The sequence below is a fragment of the Chiloscyllium punctatum genome, chromosome 10 (assembly GCF_047496795.1).
Source record: "Chiloscyllium punctatum isolate Juve2018m chromosome 10, sChiPun1.3, whole genome shotgun sequence".
NCBI lineage: Eukaryota > Metazoa > Chordata > Chondrichthyes > Orectolobiformes > Hemiscylliidae > Chiloscyllium > Chiloscyllium punctatum.
The window spans coordinates 43,719,136-43,736,205 of NC_092748.1; the positions used below are offsets into that span (position 1 = coordinate 43,719,136).

General features: G+C 39.2%; 1 protein-coding gene across 1 annotated transcript in view; it reads left to right on the forward strand.

Annotated features, from left to right (window-relative positions):
* col5a2b (collagen, type V, alpha 2b) overlaps positions 1-17,070 on the forward strand; it is a 269,216-nt gene that overhangs the window by 202,466 nt on the left and 49,680 nt on the right. Inside the window, exons 27-40 of the mRNA XM_072579023.1 lie at positions 95-193; positions 638-691; positions 809-862; positions 2,100-2,153; positions 2,935-2,988; positions 8,424-8,468; positions 8,557-8,655; positions 9,401-9,508; positions 9,605-9,658; positions 10,540-10,593; positions 10,777-10,830; positions 14,470-14,523; positions 16,510-16,617; positions 16,726-16,779. Coding sequence (XP_072435124.1) covers positions 95-193; positions 638-691; positions 809-862; positions 2,100-2,153; positions 2,935-2,988; positions 8,424-8,468; positions 8,557-8,655; positions 9,401-9,508; positions 9,605-9,658; positions 10,540-10,593; positions 10,777-10,830; positions 14,470-14,523; positions 16,510-16,617; positions 16,726-16,779 — 945 coding nt within the window. The remainder of the gene's footprint in view (positions 1-94; positions 194-637; positions 692-808; positions 863-2,099; positions 2,154-2,934; positions 2,989-8,423; positions 8,469-8,556; positions 8,656-9,400; positions 9,509-9,604; positions 9,659-10,539; positions 10,594-10,776; positions 10,831-14,469; positions 14,524-16,509; positions 16,618-16,725; positions 16,780-17,070) is intronic.

Consider the following 17,070-nt stretch of genomic DNA (forward strand, 5'->3'; position numbering starts at 1 on the left):
ATAATATATCCTGTGTCTGGAACACATCATTTATAAGATAAGATCCCAACCAAAGAGATACATTTTTAATTTCTTTCACTGTTTGAATTACCAGGGTTCTCCAGGTGAGGAAGGACGCACAGGCCCTATAGGACCAACAGGGCTAAGAGGTTCACCTGGTTCCATGGGTACAGTAGGACCAAGGGGTAATAGCGTAAGTGCAAAATCTTTTGTTCATTGCAGAAATATCAGGATATTTCCTGATTGAACTTTACACCTATCAACCATTAACATGATTTAGATCAAATCCCAACATCTTGTGAGGGCAACCTTTATTTCATGGCACTGGATAGCTTGCACTGTCTTGTCAGGACATATTTAAACCATTTTTGGATAATTGGTTTGCAGCTTGCTTATAAGTAAACTCACTATTAATATCAACAGTGTCAACTAACTTGATAATAATGCAAAAAGCGTGGAAACTTTATAACGTACTTCAAATTTTGATTTGTAATTACATTGAAAAAGAAGCCTAAAACTTGAAACAGAACTACCCATGTACCTGTACATTGTTATACAGACAGCCACACTCTGCCAGCACAGATGGGCTTCACCTACTTTTCTGACTACTATTAATACCCTTGTATTTTTACTGTAGGGTGATCCTGGTAAGACAGGTGAGAAGGGTCCGGCTGGTGCTCCTGGTCAGCGAGTAAGTAACATGTTCTTAACAATTTACAGAATACTTTTTACAAAGTACTCTCATGAAGTTTTAAAAGTAAGGACATTTCATTCTTAGATTGTGCTTCTTCTTCCATGATTGTGTTAGGGTACACCTGGCAAAGATGGCGAAGCTGGACCTCAAGGTCACATTGGTCCAATGGTAAGTATCAGGCATTGTTTGGACACATATCTTTTAAGGCAGAATCTGGTTAAATTCTATGCCCACTTCTTAGCAGGAATCTGTTCATTAATATTCACAAAATCAAAGCTATTGTCATCTTCTTAATGCAATAGGGCAATAAAAACTGGAAAGTGATCTAATTTTCGTTATGCAAAAACATTCTTCGAAACATTGCTTTAATTGAGGATAGATGTCATTGTTTTCTTCAGGCTTAAGTATACCAGTACCATTTGTGCATGATGTTTTTAGTTTTCCATTTATGTCTTTACAAGTAACTAACATTCACACCATACAAATATCAGGCAATGATCATCTCCAATAAGAGAAAAACTAACCATTGCCTTTAACAGTCAATGGGTGTTACCATCACTGAATCTCCTATTTTCAACATCTCGGGGTCACCATTGACCAGAAGTCAAACTGAACTGGCCATATGAATATAATGGTTAAAGGTCAGAGTCTGGGAATCCAGCAGCACATAACTCATCTCTTTACACCCCATAGCCTGTCCACATCTACAAGGCATACATCAGGACTAGGATGCAAGATTTCCCACTTGTCTGGATGATTACAGCTCCAATAACACTCAAGAAGCTTGACACTATTCAGGACAAAGCAGCCCACATGATTGATATCACAGCCTCCGTTGTGTGTGCTACTTACAAAGTGCACTGCAAAAATTCACCAAGGCTTCTTAGACATTATCTTCCAAAGTGATGACCACTACAATCTAGAAGGACAAAGGCAGCAGATACATTGGAACACCACCATCTCCAAGTTCCCTTCCAAGCCATTCACCATCCTGGAATATGTCACAATTCCTTTATTGACATTGGATCAAAAATCCTGGAATTGTGCCTCTCATGGCACTGTAGATCTGCCTTCATGCAGTTCAAAAATGGTAGCTCACCATTATAGTGTAAAGGGCAACTATGGACAAGCAATAAATGCTGGCCAAACCAGTGATGCCACATCCCATAACTGAATTTAAAAAAATTCTAATGTACATTTATTTATAATAAATATAACCATTGCCTCAGAAATGACAATATTAAATAGGATTTATTTTTGTCAGAAACTATCAATTCATGCTTTTTAAAATAATATTTGAAATCTTAATATTTCCAAGAATATCACATTGAGAAATTATGACTTTATTGTCAACAGCACAAAAGTAAATCATTCCTTGTGTTATATATGTTGTTGTTTTGCTCAGGGCCAAGCTGGAGATAGAGGAGAACAAGGCCCACCTGGTCCTCCTGGATTCCAGGTATGTTCAAGGAATATATCTTATTGCATTCTGTGGTATAACTAAGCATCCTTGCAGTACATAATTTTTTTAAAACTTAAAAAATGGCACCTTAGATCACATAAACCTACTAATGTATATTTTGACCAGGTCTGACATAAGGTTTTGTGGATCTGGTTAGTCATGCCTCAGAATTTTCATCTCTGCATTATAAGATTGTGGGAACAAGCCTCACTACAGAGGATGAGCACGGTAATCTGAATCGACAGTCCAGCGCAGCACTGAGGGAGTGTTACACTGTCAGAGATGCTATCCATCAGATGCAAAGTTAAATTGTGCACTGTCAAGTGAATGTAAAATATCCCACAGTGCCATTTAAAATAAAAATAGGACTGTTATCCTGAGGGACCCTCACTCAAAATCACTAAAACAAATTATTGAGCCATTATTACGTTGCTGTTTGTGAAATCTTATTGCATGCAAATTAGCTGCTAGTACTCCACGTGACAATAGTGGCTGAACTTCAAAGAAGTCCTTTGTTAGCTGTAAAGTGCATAGGAACAGTTAATGGATGTGAATTGTGCTATATAAATGAAAGTTTTTATTTCCATCTTGAAAATATCAAATAATGTGTTTGAGATGTCATGTTAATTTTTTCATTGTAAAAACCTATAACCAAACATATATTTCTTCACAGGGCCAAAGAAAGTTTGGTTATTAAATATGATAAATGAAATCCATAGGCAGTGATAATTAAATTGCAATATATGTGACTTTAATTTTTATGTATTAATTGCTTTAGGGTTTGCCTGGACCTCCTGGTCCTCCTGGTGAATCTGGCAAGCCTGGCAATGAGGTAAGATAAGATCTGATTTCAAATGTCAGAAAGACATCATCCAAATGATATCTTCTCTTTCTTTGATATGCCATTAACACAAATATATTGGGATTTCATTTGATTGCATGTGCTGCATTACTATTTGTATCAGAACATGCCCTCTTGAAGTTGGTTGCATAGAGGGCCGTATATGTGACAAGAGGAATGATACATGCTGAGATCTCACAACCCTATCAGCTAAAGTGACATTGGGCCTCCTAATTGGACCATACAGGTCCATTGAACAAATTTGAATATCACTTTGCAATAATAACAACTGTTTTGATTGGATCCTGCGTCAATGCTTGGGTGCCAAACGCACAGATCAGGTGATTTTGAAGAACGTCTCACTACTCCAAAAATGCTATTGGAAGGACTCTGGAGTGTGTCTGAAGAAGTTTGGAGATTTAAAAAATTTTTCAGATAGTGCTGCGAATTTCCTGAAAGGAAGGCTAGAGGATTAAGTGTCCTGTCTACACAAGGGGCTGGATATTATACTCCAGTGCCAGCGAGTTTGAAGATGGGAAGTGGAGGGGTTTATGTAAAATCCAGTGGGTGGCCTTCCTGCTGACTAAACCCCCAGCTTTCCTTGACCTGTCTGAAATGTCATCAGGGATGGAGGGTGGTTTGGTGGCCCAGTTACCAACGTTCCTTTCAAAGTCCTAAAGTGTAAAATTAATAGTTGTTCAAGGGACTCAACACATCCTCTCCACTTACCTCCATAACAGGGAGGCACACCTTGCAGGAAGTCTGTTTGCATAGACTGGTGTTCGGCTACGGATAGGGGTTGTTGGGCTTCTTCTTTGTGGCTCCTTGGGATAATTGGAGGTATCTTCCCCAAAGGCTACTCCCCATTTTTAACCCTCCCCTCCAATCCAGTCTTCACTGCCTTTGTGCCCCTTGAATACTCTTGCTGAGATGGTGTGGCCCTGGACATATCTGGTCTTCTCCCTGTAATAGAGTAGCTTGTAGTCTCAGCAATGGTCATTACTCTTGGGTGGTGCTCCTGGAGTGACAGAGTCACAGGCCATCAATTGGCCAGTGGCTCTTGAAGACAGGTTTCCCTCCAAGAAAAGGACCTTAGCTGAAAGCAATGAATGCTGCTTCCAGACACTGTTTTTCCTGGCCGGAGGCTTTGTGCTGTGGCAGATTAGTGGGGCAATAGCTGTAGTGCCCTTGGATCTGCAGGATCACAGAGAAGATGGGCAAGAGGCTGTGGAGGTGGTGGCTTCTGTACACAGTCCTCTGCTAACTTGGAGCAAGAAATGTTCCATGCTCCTTGTCAGTGATAGCAGGCTGGCAAGCCAGTGCTTATGTCCATCTTTTGAATGCTGCCCTATCGAAGCTCACACCTGAATCCTTGGCAGGACAGCCCAGCTGTGATTTTGCCACCCTGTGATCTGGGAGATGAACCATCTTTAACTCTTGGTCTGACTGCTTGTACACTTGTACACAGTGACTTACCACCTGCTGGTCCAGACTGTGGGCCAGCTTCATCTTGTAAGAGAAGAGTAGCTGAACTAGAGGCTGTGAGTGGCAAACCAAGTGCTAGTATTGCTTCACCCCACCCTATGTACTGCCTTTTCCTTGAACTACGCCGGCTGAGTATGTGGCAGTTGCTGGGCACCTTAAAGGAATAAATCAGAGCAGGAAGCTTGGTGAGTCAGAATGAGGTTGAGAAACAAAATGTTCACGGTCACATCACCTGCAGCTTGCAGGATGATGATGAGAGTGAGCTGGCTGTTGAGAAAGTGCCAGAAAACCGAAATGTGCTGTCTCCTCAATTGTCCAAGTGATGCCAAATGACATGGACTGTTGTACACGTGGGCTCAAGATGCAAAGTACCTTCTGCACTATTGAGCTCAGGAAGGACAGGCATTCTTGTTTCCAGTCAGTTTGGCTGTGACCCCCTTCTCTTGCGTATCATTTTGACCTGTAAGAGAGAAGGGAAACGTGTCAGTGATTGTGCAATGCTGTGTTGGAATGACATGCCTGGCAGAACGGAATGGTTAGGGATCTGCAGAAACGATAAGAGGTAACCGTGAGTCTGGCGGCATTGGTAGGGGTGGAAGGGCAATGTGGAATATCTGGACTCTTGATTGCCGGGGGGGTGGGGGGGGAGAGGTGTGCTGATGGGTGAGTAACCAGGATGCGGTGCACTGAGGAGTGGGAACAGTTGGTGGTGTGTTGGGTAGAGCTGTTGATAAACTCGTTGACCTCAACCAGAAACATGAGGAAATCACACATCGTGTTGTACTGCTGCTGTCAGATCCAGATTCCAGGAGTTGGCCTCTCTGTTCACTTGTTCTTATTCCCATCTCAGGATAGTCTTTCTGACCATTTCTGGCACCACAGTATCTCTCCTCTTGCCCACTTGCTGCACTACTACTTAGTGATCTATTTCTTTTGGAAACCTCTCTCTGCCTTGATGCAACATTTTTCATGTTTTAAAATACAGCAATATTATTCAGTGTAGCCTCCATTTAAAGGGATAAACTGCCTTTCAGATTAGAAAGCTGGTTGCACCATGTATTATGAGTACACTGCTATTCAATCCCCTGCAGAGCACAGTCACCCAGCATCTTGTCAAATGTTCGGTACAAGGTGATAGCCACAGTGATAATGGACCAACTTTACTTGCTGCCTTTCTCCAACAGATTCAGTACAGGCAGGTTACAATTCCTGCATCAGGTAAACTGGGTAAGCTCATGTTCGACCCACTGAGTTCAATAAAATTCTTACAAAAATACACTCAGTTAATGCTTGTTCCTACAATCAAACTTAAAAATTTCATATTGAAGTCTACTGTAAATAAATTACATCAGTTAAGTTAAAATTTAATGATTTGCTCTGTGCCACAGTGGCTGAATTCAATTCCGATAAAATTCAGAGAAATATTGAAAAGCAACATTTCCACTTAAGACCCATCAGTTTTAATTACATTACCCTGCAAGAAATGAGAAGAGTGTTGATGCTACTCTTTGGCCATTTGTAGTTGCATGTTTTCAGCTCATTTTATGAATGGTACAGGTATAGAACTCCTTATCCATTTAGTGATTGCTGTAGGTTCTTGGGCTCAGGTATAGAACTTGGGCTCAGGTATAGAACTCCTTATCCATTTAGTGATTGCTGTAGGTTCTTGGGCTCAGGTATAGAACTTGGGCTCAGGTATAGAACTCCTTATCCATTTAGTGATTGCTGTAGTTTCTTGGGCTCAGGTATAGAACTTGGGCTCAGGTATAGAACTCCTTATCCATTTAGTGATTGCTGTAGGTTCTTGGGCTCAGGTATAGAACTTGGGCTCAGGTATAGAACTCCTTATCCATTTAGTGATTGCTGTAGTTTCTTGGGCTCAGGTATAGAACTTGGGCTCAGGTATAGAACTCCTTATCCATTTAGTGATTGCTGTAGGTTCTTGGGCTCAGGTCTGGCCTGGAAATGTGTAGGTTCACATCTAGGTTTTATAGATTATTTTTATATTTCAATGACATGACCTGATGGAAGGAGCACATACTTAGATTTCTTGCTAGCTTAGTTCTCAACAGTAGGGTAGCCAATTGTTTGTTCTTAATGCCTGGTTTTAGTTGTAATGGCCAAAATAGTGTGTATTGGCATAGCAATAACACAAATATGTTGAGTTTACTCATAGAATTCTTCTAAAAACAAGCAAACATAAAAATGCCTATACTCAGAAACATACTTTATGGACAAAGTCAAAACCTTGTGGTGATGAAGTAAACAGTCAATATCTTTTCTGCTTCAGTCCAGAAAGAGAAAACCTCTTTGGTTTGTTTAAGGAGATATTTTTAAACACACAGGAAATAATTTTAAAATAGTTCAGAAATGTATTGAATACTGACCAATGAAATGAACAAATAACAAAGAATTTAACTTTAACAAGCCAATTTAATCAGTATAACTCAAATGTACCTACTAAAGTGAATAGATAAGATATTTCCCTAGAGTTGGTGAGATCAAAACAGGAGGGCATATTTTTAAGACGAGAGGAGAAAGATTTAAAATGGACCCGATGGGCAACTTTTTCACACCAAGGGTGGTTCATGCACAGAATGAACTGCCAGAGGAAGTGGTAGATGCAGGTACAGTTACAACATTTAACAGATGTTTAGATCGTTACAAAAATAGGAAAGGTTTAGAGGGATATGGCCCAAATGCAGGCAAATGGGACTAGTTTGATTTGAGAAACTTGGTCAGCATGGACAAGTTGGACCAAAGGGTTTGTTTCTGAGCTCTATCACTCAATGACTCCATGATTCTGTGTATAGAATCACTTTGACTAATTATTAAGGAATAATATAATAGAATAAGTAAATATCCTACAGGCAGTTAAAATGTTCCCTGTACTACATTACAAATTGCAAAGCATTTTTCTGGGAAATCAGAGTCAAGTGGTTGGAGCGAAACTAAAATCTGAATAGCCTTTTCTTAGAACCCCCTCAAAATGTGACAGTACCAATGCAAAAGGTTGTTCTTGCGGCAGTAATTTCTCTTTTAGCCTATCCTTGGATAATTTCTGTTCTACTACATGTTGTATGTTATTTATCATCACTTTTCTTTTAAAAAAATAATTGCGTTCTCTCTGCCTTTACACAGGATTTATTTTAGATTTTTTTTATTTTAGATTTGTTTCATTTCATATGTTTTCAACCCAGTCACTGTTTGATTGTTAGATAAACAGAAACTGAAGAAGGATCACTGGACACAAAGCATTAATTCTGCTTTCTCTCCACAGATGTTGCCAGACCTGCTGAGTTTTCCAGGCAATTTCTGGATTTATTTCTGACTTCCAGCATCTATTTTATTTTAATTTACTGTTTCATCATGTTTCCTGTTCACTATTTTTGTCTTCAGAATTTTTTCCTTGTATTTCTATGTACTTCATCTTATTGATCCTTGCCTTTTCAATCCAACCTAAATCTGTTAATATAGGCTTAAATGTGTGTGACTTAGTCTAATAAGAAACTTTAATTATTTACCTTATTTGTTCTTGGGTTGAGGTGATGCTGGCAACATCTTGTTTATTACCTCCCCGAAATTGTCACGAGATGGCAGAAGATTTTTGCATCATTGTAGTTTGGTAATGGATTCATGTAATCCTATCATTGTGGAAATTGTAAGAAGTTGGCTCACACTATTGAGGAAATGGCAAAATAGTTAGAACGGAATGACATGTAACTATAGCTGGTCTTAAATGAAATGAGAACTAATATTTTTACCTCAGCCCTGAAAGTAAGAAGTATTTTGTTTCATTTTACAGAGAAGAATAGGAATAGGAACTGTTATATTGATGCCATGGTTGTGGGCGTGCTTGCTGAGTTGGGAAGATGTTCTATTGTGTATATTGTGTTAACAATTTTGTTAACCCCCTCTTGCCTGCATTTGTATCTTCACAGGGCATCCCAGGTGACCTTGGTCCAATAGGCCAGTTAGGTCCAAGAGTAAGTACTCATGCAACATTTTGTGAAACATATGGGATGAATTTAAGATAACAACCTGTTGCTGATATTATTTGATAAACTCTTGTAGGGGGAACGTGGCATTCCAGGTGAGCGTGGTTTACCTGGCCCTCCAGGTCTTCAAGGTCCAAGAGGTATTCCAGGTTCTCCTGGCAAGGATGGAGCTAAGGTATTGTTATATTCTGATTACATTAGTTAATTTCCACTCATTGAATTACTCTTTGCTTGTACAAAATAGTGACTGCACTTTGAAAAACATTAATTGAATAAGAAGCATTTTGGGATACTCAGGGAAGTAGGATAGTGCAATATGAATGCAAGTTAATTTTTAATTCCCTCCATTCCTCTCATAAACATTGTATCACTTGCTATGATTCCATTGATGTTATTGGCCCTTTTGTGTCTTACCCAAATGGTCAATATTCATGTATGATTCCAGTAAATAATGACACGAGCCATCAACAGCTCAGTCCAGACCTGTTCCCACTTGATATCTATTTAGTCAACTCTTACTACTGTAGTTTTTGCAATGTAGAATCTTCCTGACAGATATTTCCTTAACATCAGCATGTTAAGGTCACTTGTCAAATGGTTACTTTGTCTCAGATAAGATTAAATAATTCCGAACAGACCAAGGATTGAATTTTGTCCTATGTAGTCAAGGTCTTGATAACCTGTGTGTTTATTTACCGTGGATTTGGAATCACCATTTCACTTATAATAAACTAATTTCAACTTTACTGATGTTATAATACTGGCTTCAGGATGATATGATAAAAAATTAGCAAATCTTTAATGGAAACCACAATTTACTTAAGTTAAATTGAGCTAAAATTACACCAAGTGTACTTGAATACTCTATTAATCACTGCATCAGAGATACTTCATGTTAGTGATTATTTCTTTCCTTTTAGGGTTTACCTGGACCTGCTGGTAGCCTTGGAGATCCAGGTCCTCCAGGTCTTCAGGGAATGCCAGGGGAACGAGGAGCTTCCGGGCCCGCAGGTCCTAAAGGAGAAAGAGTGAGTAACCGCTTGCATTGCATGTGTGTGAGCATATTTAATTCAAATGATTTAGTGCCTAGTTCCTGTCTAATAGTATTTATTTTCCTATGACAGGGCATTGGAGGTGAAAAAGGATCTGAAGGCAGTCTGGGTAATGAAGGCCCGAGAGTAAGCAAACTCTTCATTTTACTCTCTTTTTGTTTGCAGATATCTATTCATTAGCACAACTTAAGAACATCTATGCAAATAGTGCTACAAATAAAATTATTAACATGACATCCATTTGAGGTAGGTGGTTGTGTTGGTGGGATGATTGACAATGGGACAGCATCATGCAAAAAGCCACCTCCATGCTGCAAATGTGCATCTTTCCCCTACACCAGCTGGGACTATTTCTGCTTGGTCTTTCTTAACCTCTGCAACAATTGGGGGCAGGATGTAAGTGCGAGATCCTCAGTCCATTTTTTCTTCCCAGACCTCTTGGTACTATTGCATCTTGGGGTCACTGTATGAAAGATATCTAAGTACAAGATCGAGAAAGTATTTAAGAGATCTATTGATAGACTGAGATGAACTAAACTAGATGGAGATTCATGTGCAGTATCAATTCCAACAAAGACCTTTTGGGCTGAATGACCTATGTGCATGCTGTAAATTTCTATAAAATTCTGTGCCATGTTGGTGTTGGCCCTGAGGTCTCTCCCATGGAGGGAGAAACATTTTCTCTGGTGCACGTTCTAACAGTCAGTTGCTGACTGTTTAATCAGACTGGCAGACCAGAAGTATGTTGACAGAATGAAAAAGAAACCCAAAATTAAATTCGACAGAACAAATGGAGAACCTTTATTTCTGGATTTTCCACTTGAAAACCCTCCCCATTCCTCTTCCCTGCCATCCTTCACACTTGTCCCAGCTTTGAGTAAACAGTAGGTCGTACGTTTCTCTCAACTCTGCCCAAGGAGTAAAATATCCCACCTTTTGTTATTTATTGTGGTCAATTATATCAAGAATTGTGGTATGATTTATTTTTTACTATGTTTTTGCAACAGGGTTTGCCTGGTTCTCCTGGTCCACCAGGTATTTCTGGTCCTGCAGGGGATAAGGTAATAAATGATCATGGTAACCTTAAGTAAAACAGTACATCAATTGCACCATCTTATTATCATTTCCAAGTGCCAGGGAACTTTGTGGCACAAAGCAAATAAACTAGAATTTAATGTAAATCTTGATTTTTGCTCTGTTATTATCTTATTAATGGTAACTTTTTTGTAAACAATGAATTGTAGGGCGAACCTGGTTCGATTGGACCTCCTGGGCCTGTGGGTTCTCGTGGGTCTCCAGTAAGTAAATGTTATAAATACAGAATGTAACTAGCTTTCAGTTCATCTTCAGCCAGGGCGAAATGGACTAGTTCAGCCATCTGGAGGTGACCTCCTGGCAGTAGATCTGACTTCGAGCTCCTCCCTGTTTCAACAGCTGCTATAGTTACACAGCAGAAGTGTACACAACCATCAGACACCACCGTCCAACACAAACGCGCACACATAAATATATACACACACACTTTTTACTGTAATGACCAAATTCGAAGATCTAAAATGGTTTCTCTCTTTGTCCACTCCTGAGTTGAATGCAATGTAGTTTGAATTTTAAATATTGCCAATTTGAAAAATATACTTTGCTCTGAGAAATAAGTCAGCCAAGTTCTTTAAGTTAACAAGTAAAGAGAGTTCTTTTTCACTAAAACTCACTGATGTAAAGATGCAGAAATTATGAACAAATGGTTTAGAATATGTCTAACTACCCAATGATACCAAACAACACACACAACTTTCTACAAGCATGCAGAAATGGATGATAAAACCCTGCAAAGTATTAGTTTAAGACTTAACCAAGAAACAAGTAAAGTTAGAAAATAAAATTATTCACGGATTGTCCAAGACTTTAAGGAGCACTTTCCAATGTAGCTGCTGTTACTGGGTTATTTCTCACTGGAACAGTCACTCTGTAGTCGTAGCTAGGGTTATTCTCTCAGTCTTTTGGAGACTGTAGAATTGATTGGAGTTCTTCCCTAAAGATTCTGTGAGCAATGAAGTTTTCTAGTGGGCCTTCTCATCATAAACACTTGGCTTTATGGAAAAAAAGAGTGTAAAGTTTTTTTTTTGCTTTGTAGCTTCTGTAGTCTCTCAATCTCTTAGTAAAATTCGGCATCTTTTTGTGCACCCAATTTCTGGGTTGTGTGCCCTCACTCTGAGTTATCTGTAGACTCTATGTCTCCACAAAATGTTTGTGTCCTTCAGAAATGCCACTTTGTAGCTAATGCAGACATTGCCCTTTGCTATGAAATGTGTTGTTTTTAAAAAAAATGTTCAAGATATATCTATGTCTCACTCATAGTGTGTATATTTCCAGCAAATAATATTAGAAATAAACATTTTAGGTAATGCATCTTCCTAAGTGCACTAGTAAAATTTGGAAAAAGGGTTGCCTCTGTTTAGAAGCACCTTCTCCTTCACTTTCCTTGATTTTTTTTTGTCCCTGCTATTACTGGAAACGCCTCAATCTGTAACGCATTGCAAGCTACACTTATTTGGATTAATGGGCCACTTCAGGAAAAATCTCAATAAATAATTGCTATCCACACAGTACAAACCTCTGACACAAACTTGAGCTTGCAAGCAAGGTTCAAATGGCTGCAGGAAACCAGCCTCTGCATCGAATTTGAGTCCATACCCACAATTCCGGACATAACTAGTTTATTTTGAGCTTTTGGGTAACTTTTCAAAGTATGTATGTTTTACAAACCTTGCCTGGTGATGGCTGTCACCTGAATGTCAGTTCGTTCAGTTCCTGCAAACTCTGTTGCTGCATTGAATGATTGTAAATTTGGTGTGGAGGAGCCGATGTTGGACGCGAGTGAACAAAGTTAAAACTCACACAACACCAGGTTATAGTCCACCAGGTTTATTTGGAAGCACTAGCTCTTGGAGCACTGCTGCTTCATCAGGTAGCTGTGGAGCAAGATAATAAGATTCAGAATTTATAGCAAAAGATTACAGTGTCTTGCAACTGAAATGATATATTGAACAAACCTAGATTGCTGTTTAGTCTTTCATCTTTTAGAATGGGTAGCAGGTTTCAGTTTATTAATATATAAATCCCAGAACTTCTTTTAAGGCACATTCTCGAGATAACTTAATGTTTTATAATAAAAAGTGACACCTCAGCACAGACAATGCATTAGAGGTGTGAGGTTAGAGTCTGTCTGTATCCCAATCTTAAGTCAGATTGATTCTATTTCCAAAGTGGAATTTAAAACATATTACATGGATTGACTGCCTGCATTGACTGCCTACAGGTTGTGTCTCATTTGAGCAAAATAGAATATGATTCTGCAAATCCAAGTTCACCCCATAGACTTATGTGTGTGCACGTGCATGCAGAGAGAGACAGAGTGAGTTTTTTGCATGTGCGTGTGTGCATGTGAGTGTGAGTGCATGTGGGAGAGTGTGTATTTGCATGTGTGCATGCTTGTAAATTGTGTGTGACTGTGCTGGAGTATAGGTGTGTGTGTGTGTGTACATGCACATGCACATGCACACGCATAGTATAGTGGGGCCACCTGTAGTGTGACATAAACCCAAGGTCCTGATTGAGGCCATCGTCATGGGTACTGAGCTTGGCTATCAGCCTCTGCCCGGCCACTTTGCAATGTTGCCTGTCCCAAAGCCCTCCTTGGAGGATGGTCCTGCTCCACAATCATCTGATGGAGGAGTAGTGCTCCGAAAGCTAGAGCTTCCAAATAAACCTGTGGGACTACAACCTGGTGTTGTGAGATTTTTAATTCTAAATTTGCAATAGCAGGTTTATTTTGTCACATCTCGGTGTTTTTCCTGCCCTGGATAGCGTGGTACCCAAACGTAATTTGTACATGTAATAGCAATTATATTTTTAAAATTTTAATGAGTGATCCTTGGCAAGTTATCTGTAATCTTTTGAGGTTAAAATCTTGGTGCATTCAGACATTACCAACATTGCTTAACCTCTTCCTGTTTTGACTGTAAATTTATCAAGTACCTCCTCTAAATTACACTTTGTCCTCTTCAAATTAAATATGGATCTATGATTGAATGTGCCATACTACAGCCTGATTACACAGGACTTTTTTATTGTGCTTGAGGAGGAATCTTCTCAGGAAGGAGCACGTTGCATTTTGATGTTGAGGCACATCTACAATTTAAGGAGTTTGAATGGAATTGAAAACACTGAACCAGCTTCAATTATCAGTGGATGAGAGACCAAATAGGAAATTGTAAATAGGAATTCAAATATTTAATTTGTGAAATGTGTTAGCTTTAAAGGCTATGGAAAGCATGAATGTGTTCAAAGGGTAACTAGACATACTTCTAAAGAAAAAAAAGAAACAGAGGAATAGGTTAGGTGTTGTGTAAAAGATTTTGGTCCCTGGAATAGATTTTCTATGATATAGCTGAGCTGCTCTCACAGGGCATAAAGAGCAAAGTGTGGGAGGAATTAACTTGATTTGAGGAGTGAAACATATGTAGATAACAGTCTTTCCACGATGTGGTAAGATCACGTAAGAGCAGAACCTGAAATATGATTACTATGTACAATTGATTATAGTGTCAACATACAATAATCAGAGTTGTGAAGATGCCTAAACCTGAAGACAGTTATTGCCCTGGTCATCTTCACCACCAATCTTTCTATAACCTAAACACTCACATATGGCCCTAAAACCATTTGATTAAAGAGAAGCGACAAGTAGGTCTGAAATTTAAATTTTAAAAATAGTTGTAATGATATTTCCCTATTCCACCAATTCATTTAAAATGTATTAATATGATGGAAACTTTCAGATCAGGAGTGGGTTGTGTAAACTTAAAAGTATTACCCCTTACAAATCTCTGATTGTTCTGAGAAGTTTCAAAATTGTGCTTTTCATTTTCCTTTCTCAGGGCTCTCGTGGTGAAACTGGTCCCACTGGTGCTGTTGGATTTTCTGGACCACCTGTGAGTTTTCTGTGTCTATAAATTTATTTGAAATGACACCTTTACTTTAAGACAATGTTATATTAACAGTTGTTGTTTGTTAAGCAATATCACATCAATCATTTCACTTTATTGAATACATTTGTTTTATGGGTGTTCAGTTGATAAGGACAAATGGAAAATGTGGGAATTACTATTATTAATGACAGTAACAGCACAAAGTCATTAATACCTCACGTTATTTGCAAGGCACAGAAATATGTAATAGCCAAACTGCATTTATTAATCAAGACCTCCTAATATATGAAAGTTGACTGGTTAGTAAGATTAGGTCACATGGGATCCACGGGGAGCTAGCAAATTGGATACATGATTGCTTGAAGGTAGGAGACAGAGGGAGGTGGTAGAGGATTGCTCTTCAGTCTGGAGGCCTGTGACCAGGGGTTGGCACAGGACTTGGTGCTGGGTCCACTGTTTTTCATTTTTTAATATAAATTATTTGGATGTGAATATAGGAGGTGTAGTTAGTAAGTTCACAAATGACACCAAAATAGATGGGGTATAAACAGTGAAGAAGATTATTTCTGGGCACAGTGTGACTTTGATCAGATGGCCCAACGGGCTGAGGAGTGGCAGGTGGAGTTTAATTTAGATAAATGCGAGGTGCTGCATTTTGTAAAGGAAATCAGGGCAGGGCTTACACACTTAATAGCAGGGTCTGGGGGAATGTTGTGGAACAAAGAGGCCTAGGAATGCAGGTGTGTAATACCTTGAAAGTGCAGTTGCAAGTAGACAGGGTGGTGAAGAAGGCAGGCATGCTTTCATTAGTCAGAATAATGAGTACAGGAGTTGAGACATCATATTTATGGCTGCACAGGACATTGGTGAAGCCACCTTTGGAGGAATAAGTACAAATCTGGTCACCTTTCTGGAAGAAGGGTGTTGTTAAACTTGAAAGGGTGCAGAAAAGATTTACAAGGATATTGCCAGGGTTGGAGGGTTTGAGCTGGAGGGAGAGGCTGAGTAGGCTGTGGCCTTTTCCCCTGGAGTGTCAGAGGCTGAGGGTTGATCTTATAGTGGCTTATAAAATCACGAGGGGCATAGTAGGGTGAATAAACCAAGGTATTTTTCCTAGAGTTGCGGAATCCAAAGCTAGAGAACATAGGTTTAAGGTGAGAGAGGAAAGACTTAAAAAGGACGTGAGGGTGGTGCATGTATGGAATGAGATGCCCGAGGAAATGGTAGAGGTGGGTACAATTACAACATTTAAAAGGCATCTTGATGGGTATATGAACAGGAAGAATTCAGAGAGATATGGGCCAAATGCTGGCAAATGAGAGCAGGTCAATTTGGGATGTCTGGTTGGCATGGATAAGTTGGATTAAAGGGTCTGTGTCTATACTGTATGAATCTATGACTCTAAGTAATGAGATGTTGAGCCAAATAGTAGGATGGTCTCGATCTTGACTTTTCTCTGTTAGTCATTCAGTTTGTACCATGAAGAAATGAATAACACACATCAAGAAATTGTTAATGATATAATTTAGATAGGAAGAAATCTAATGAGGAAACTCTTCTGTATGGGAGAAGCTATTGCAGATTAATAAAAGAAATATCATCCTAAATCTGGGGAATTTCAAGGCGAGGAAGCACATTTTTAAGATCAGACGGGAGAGATTTTAAAAAGACACAAGAGGGTGGCTCGCATGTGAGATGGTGGATGTGGGTACGATTATAATGTTTAAAAGACATTGGGATAGATAGATAGGTGAATAGGAAAGGAAAGGTTTGGAGAGATATGGGCCAGGAATAGGCATGTGGGACTAGTTTAGTTTGGAATTATGTTCTGCATGGACTGGTTGGACCAAAGGGTCTGTTTTCATGCTGTATGATTCTATGACTCCATAAATATAATTATGTTTTGAAAAATGTATCAGCCATAAGGTACTTTTCTCTCTCTTTTGTACTGCATCTATCCACTAAAGTACCCAATTTTATTTGAAACAGGGCAATGATGGACAGCCTGGAGGTAAAGGTGAAACGGGTGAGCCAGGTCAGAAAGGTGATGCTGGGTCCCCAGGACCTCAAGGACTAGCAGGATCCCCTGGTCCACCAGTAAGGACATGCTGAAGCTCTTACTAGTAATGCAGAAATAATTAATAGTTTTTTCATGATTCTAAATGATGTATTGTTCAACTTATCTCTCGCTAATTTATTTCTTAGGGACCTATTGGTGTCCCAGGTCTAAAGGGTGGACGTGGCACACAGGGACCACCTGTAAGTAGAATTTGCAAGTATTATTTTCTCAGCCTTTCACTTGCTGTCAATATTTCAATCCTTGACTTCTTTCATACTAAGTGTTTTAAATGTGTTTTGTTGGAGAAGAGAAGGGAAGGTTTGTCATTTTCTAATGTGTTCTCTCAAATAGCACAGCATGCTCCACACACAAATGCCAACTCTGCAGTAGAGTTACTGTGATTCTGTGGTTGTGTATCATTCTGGGATTTACATTATGACCTGATCATGAATAATATTTTAGAAGTTTAACTGGTGCACTCATCCAAACAT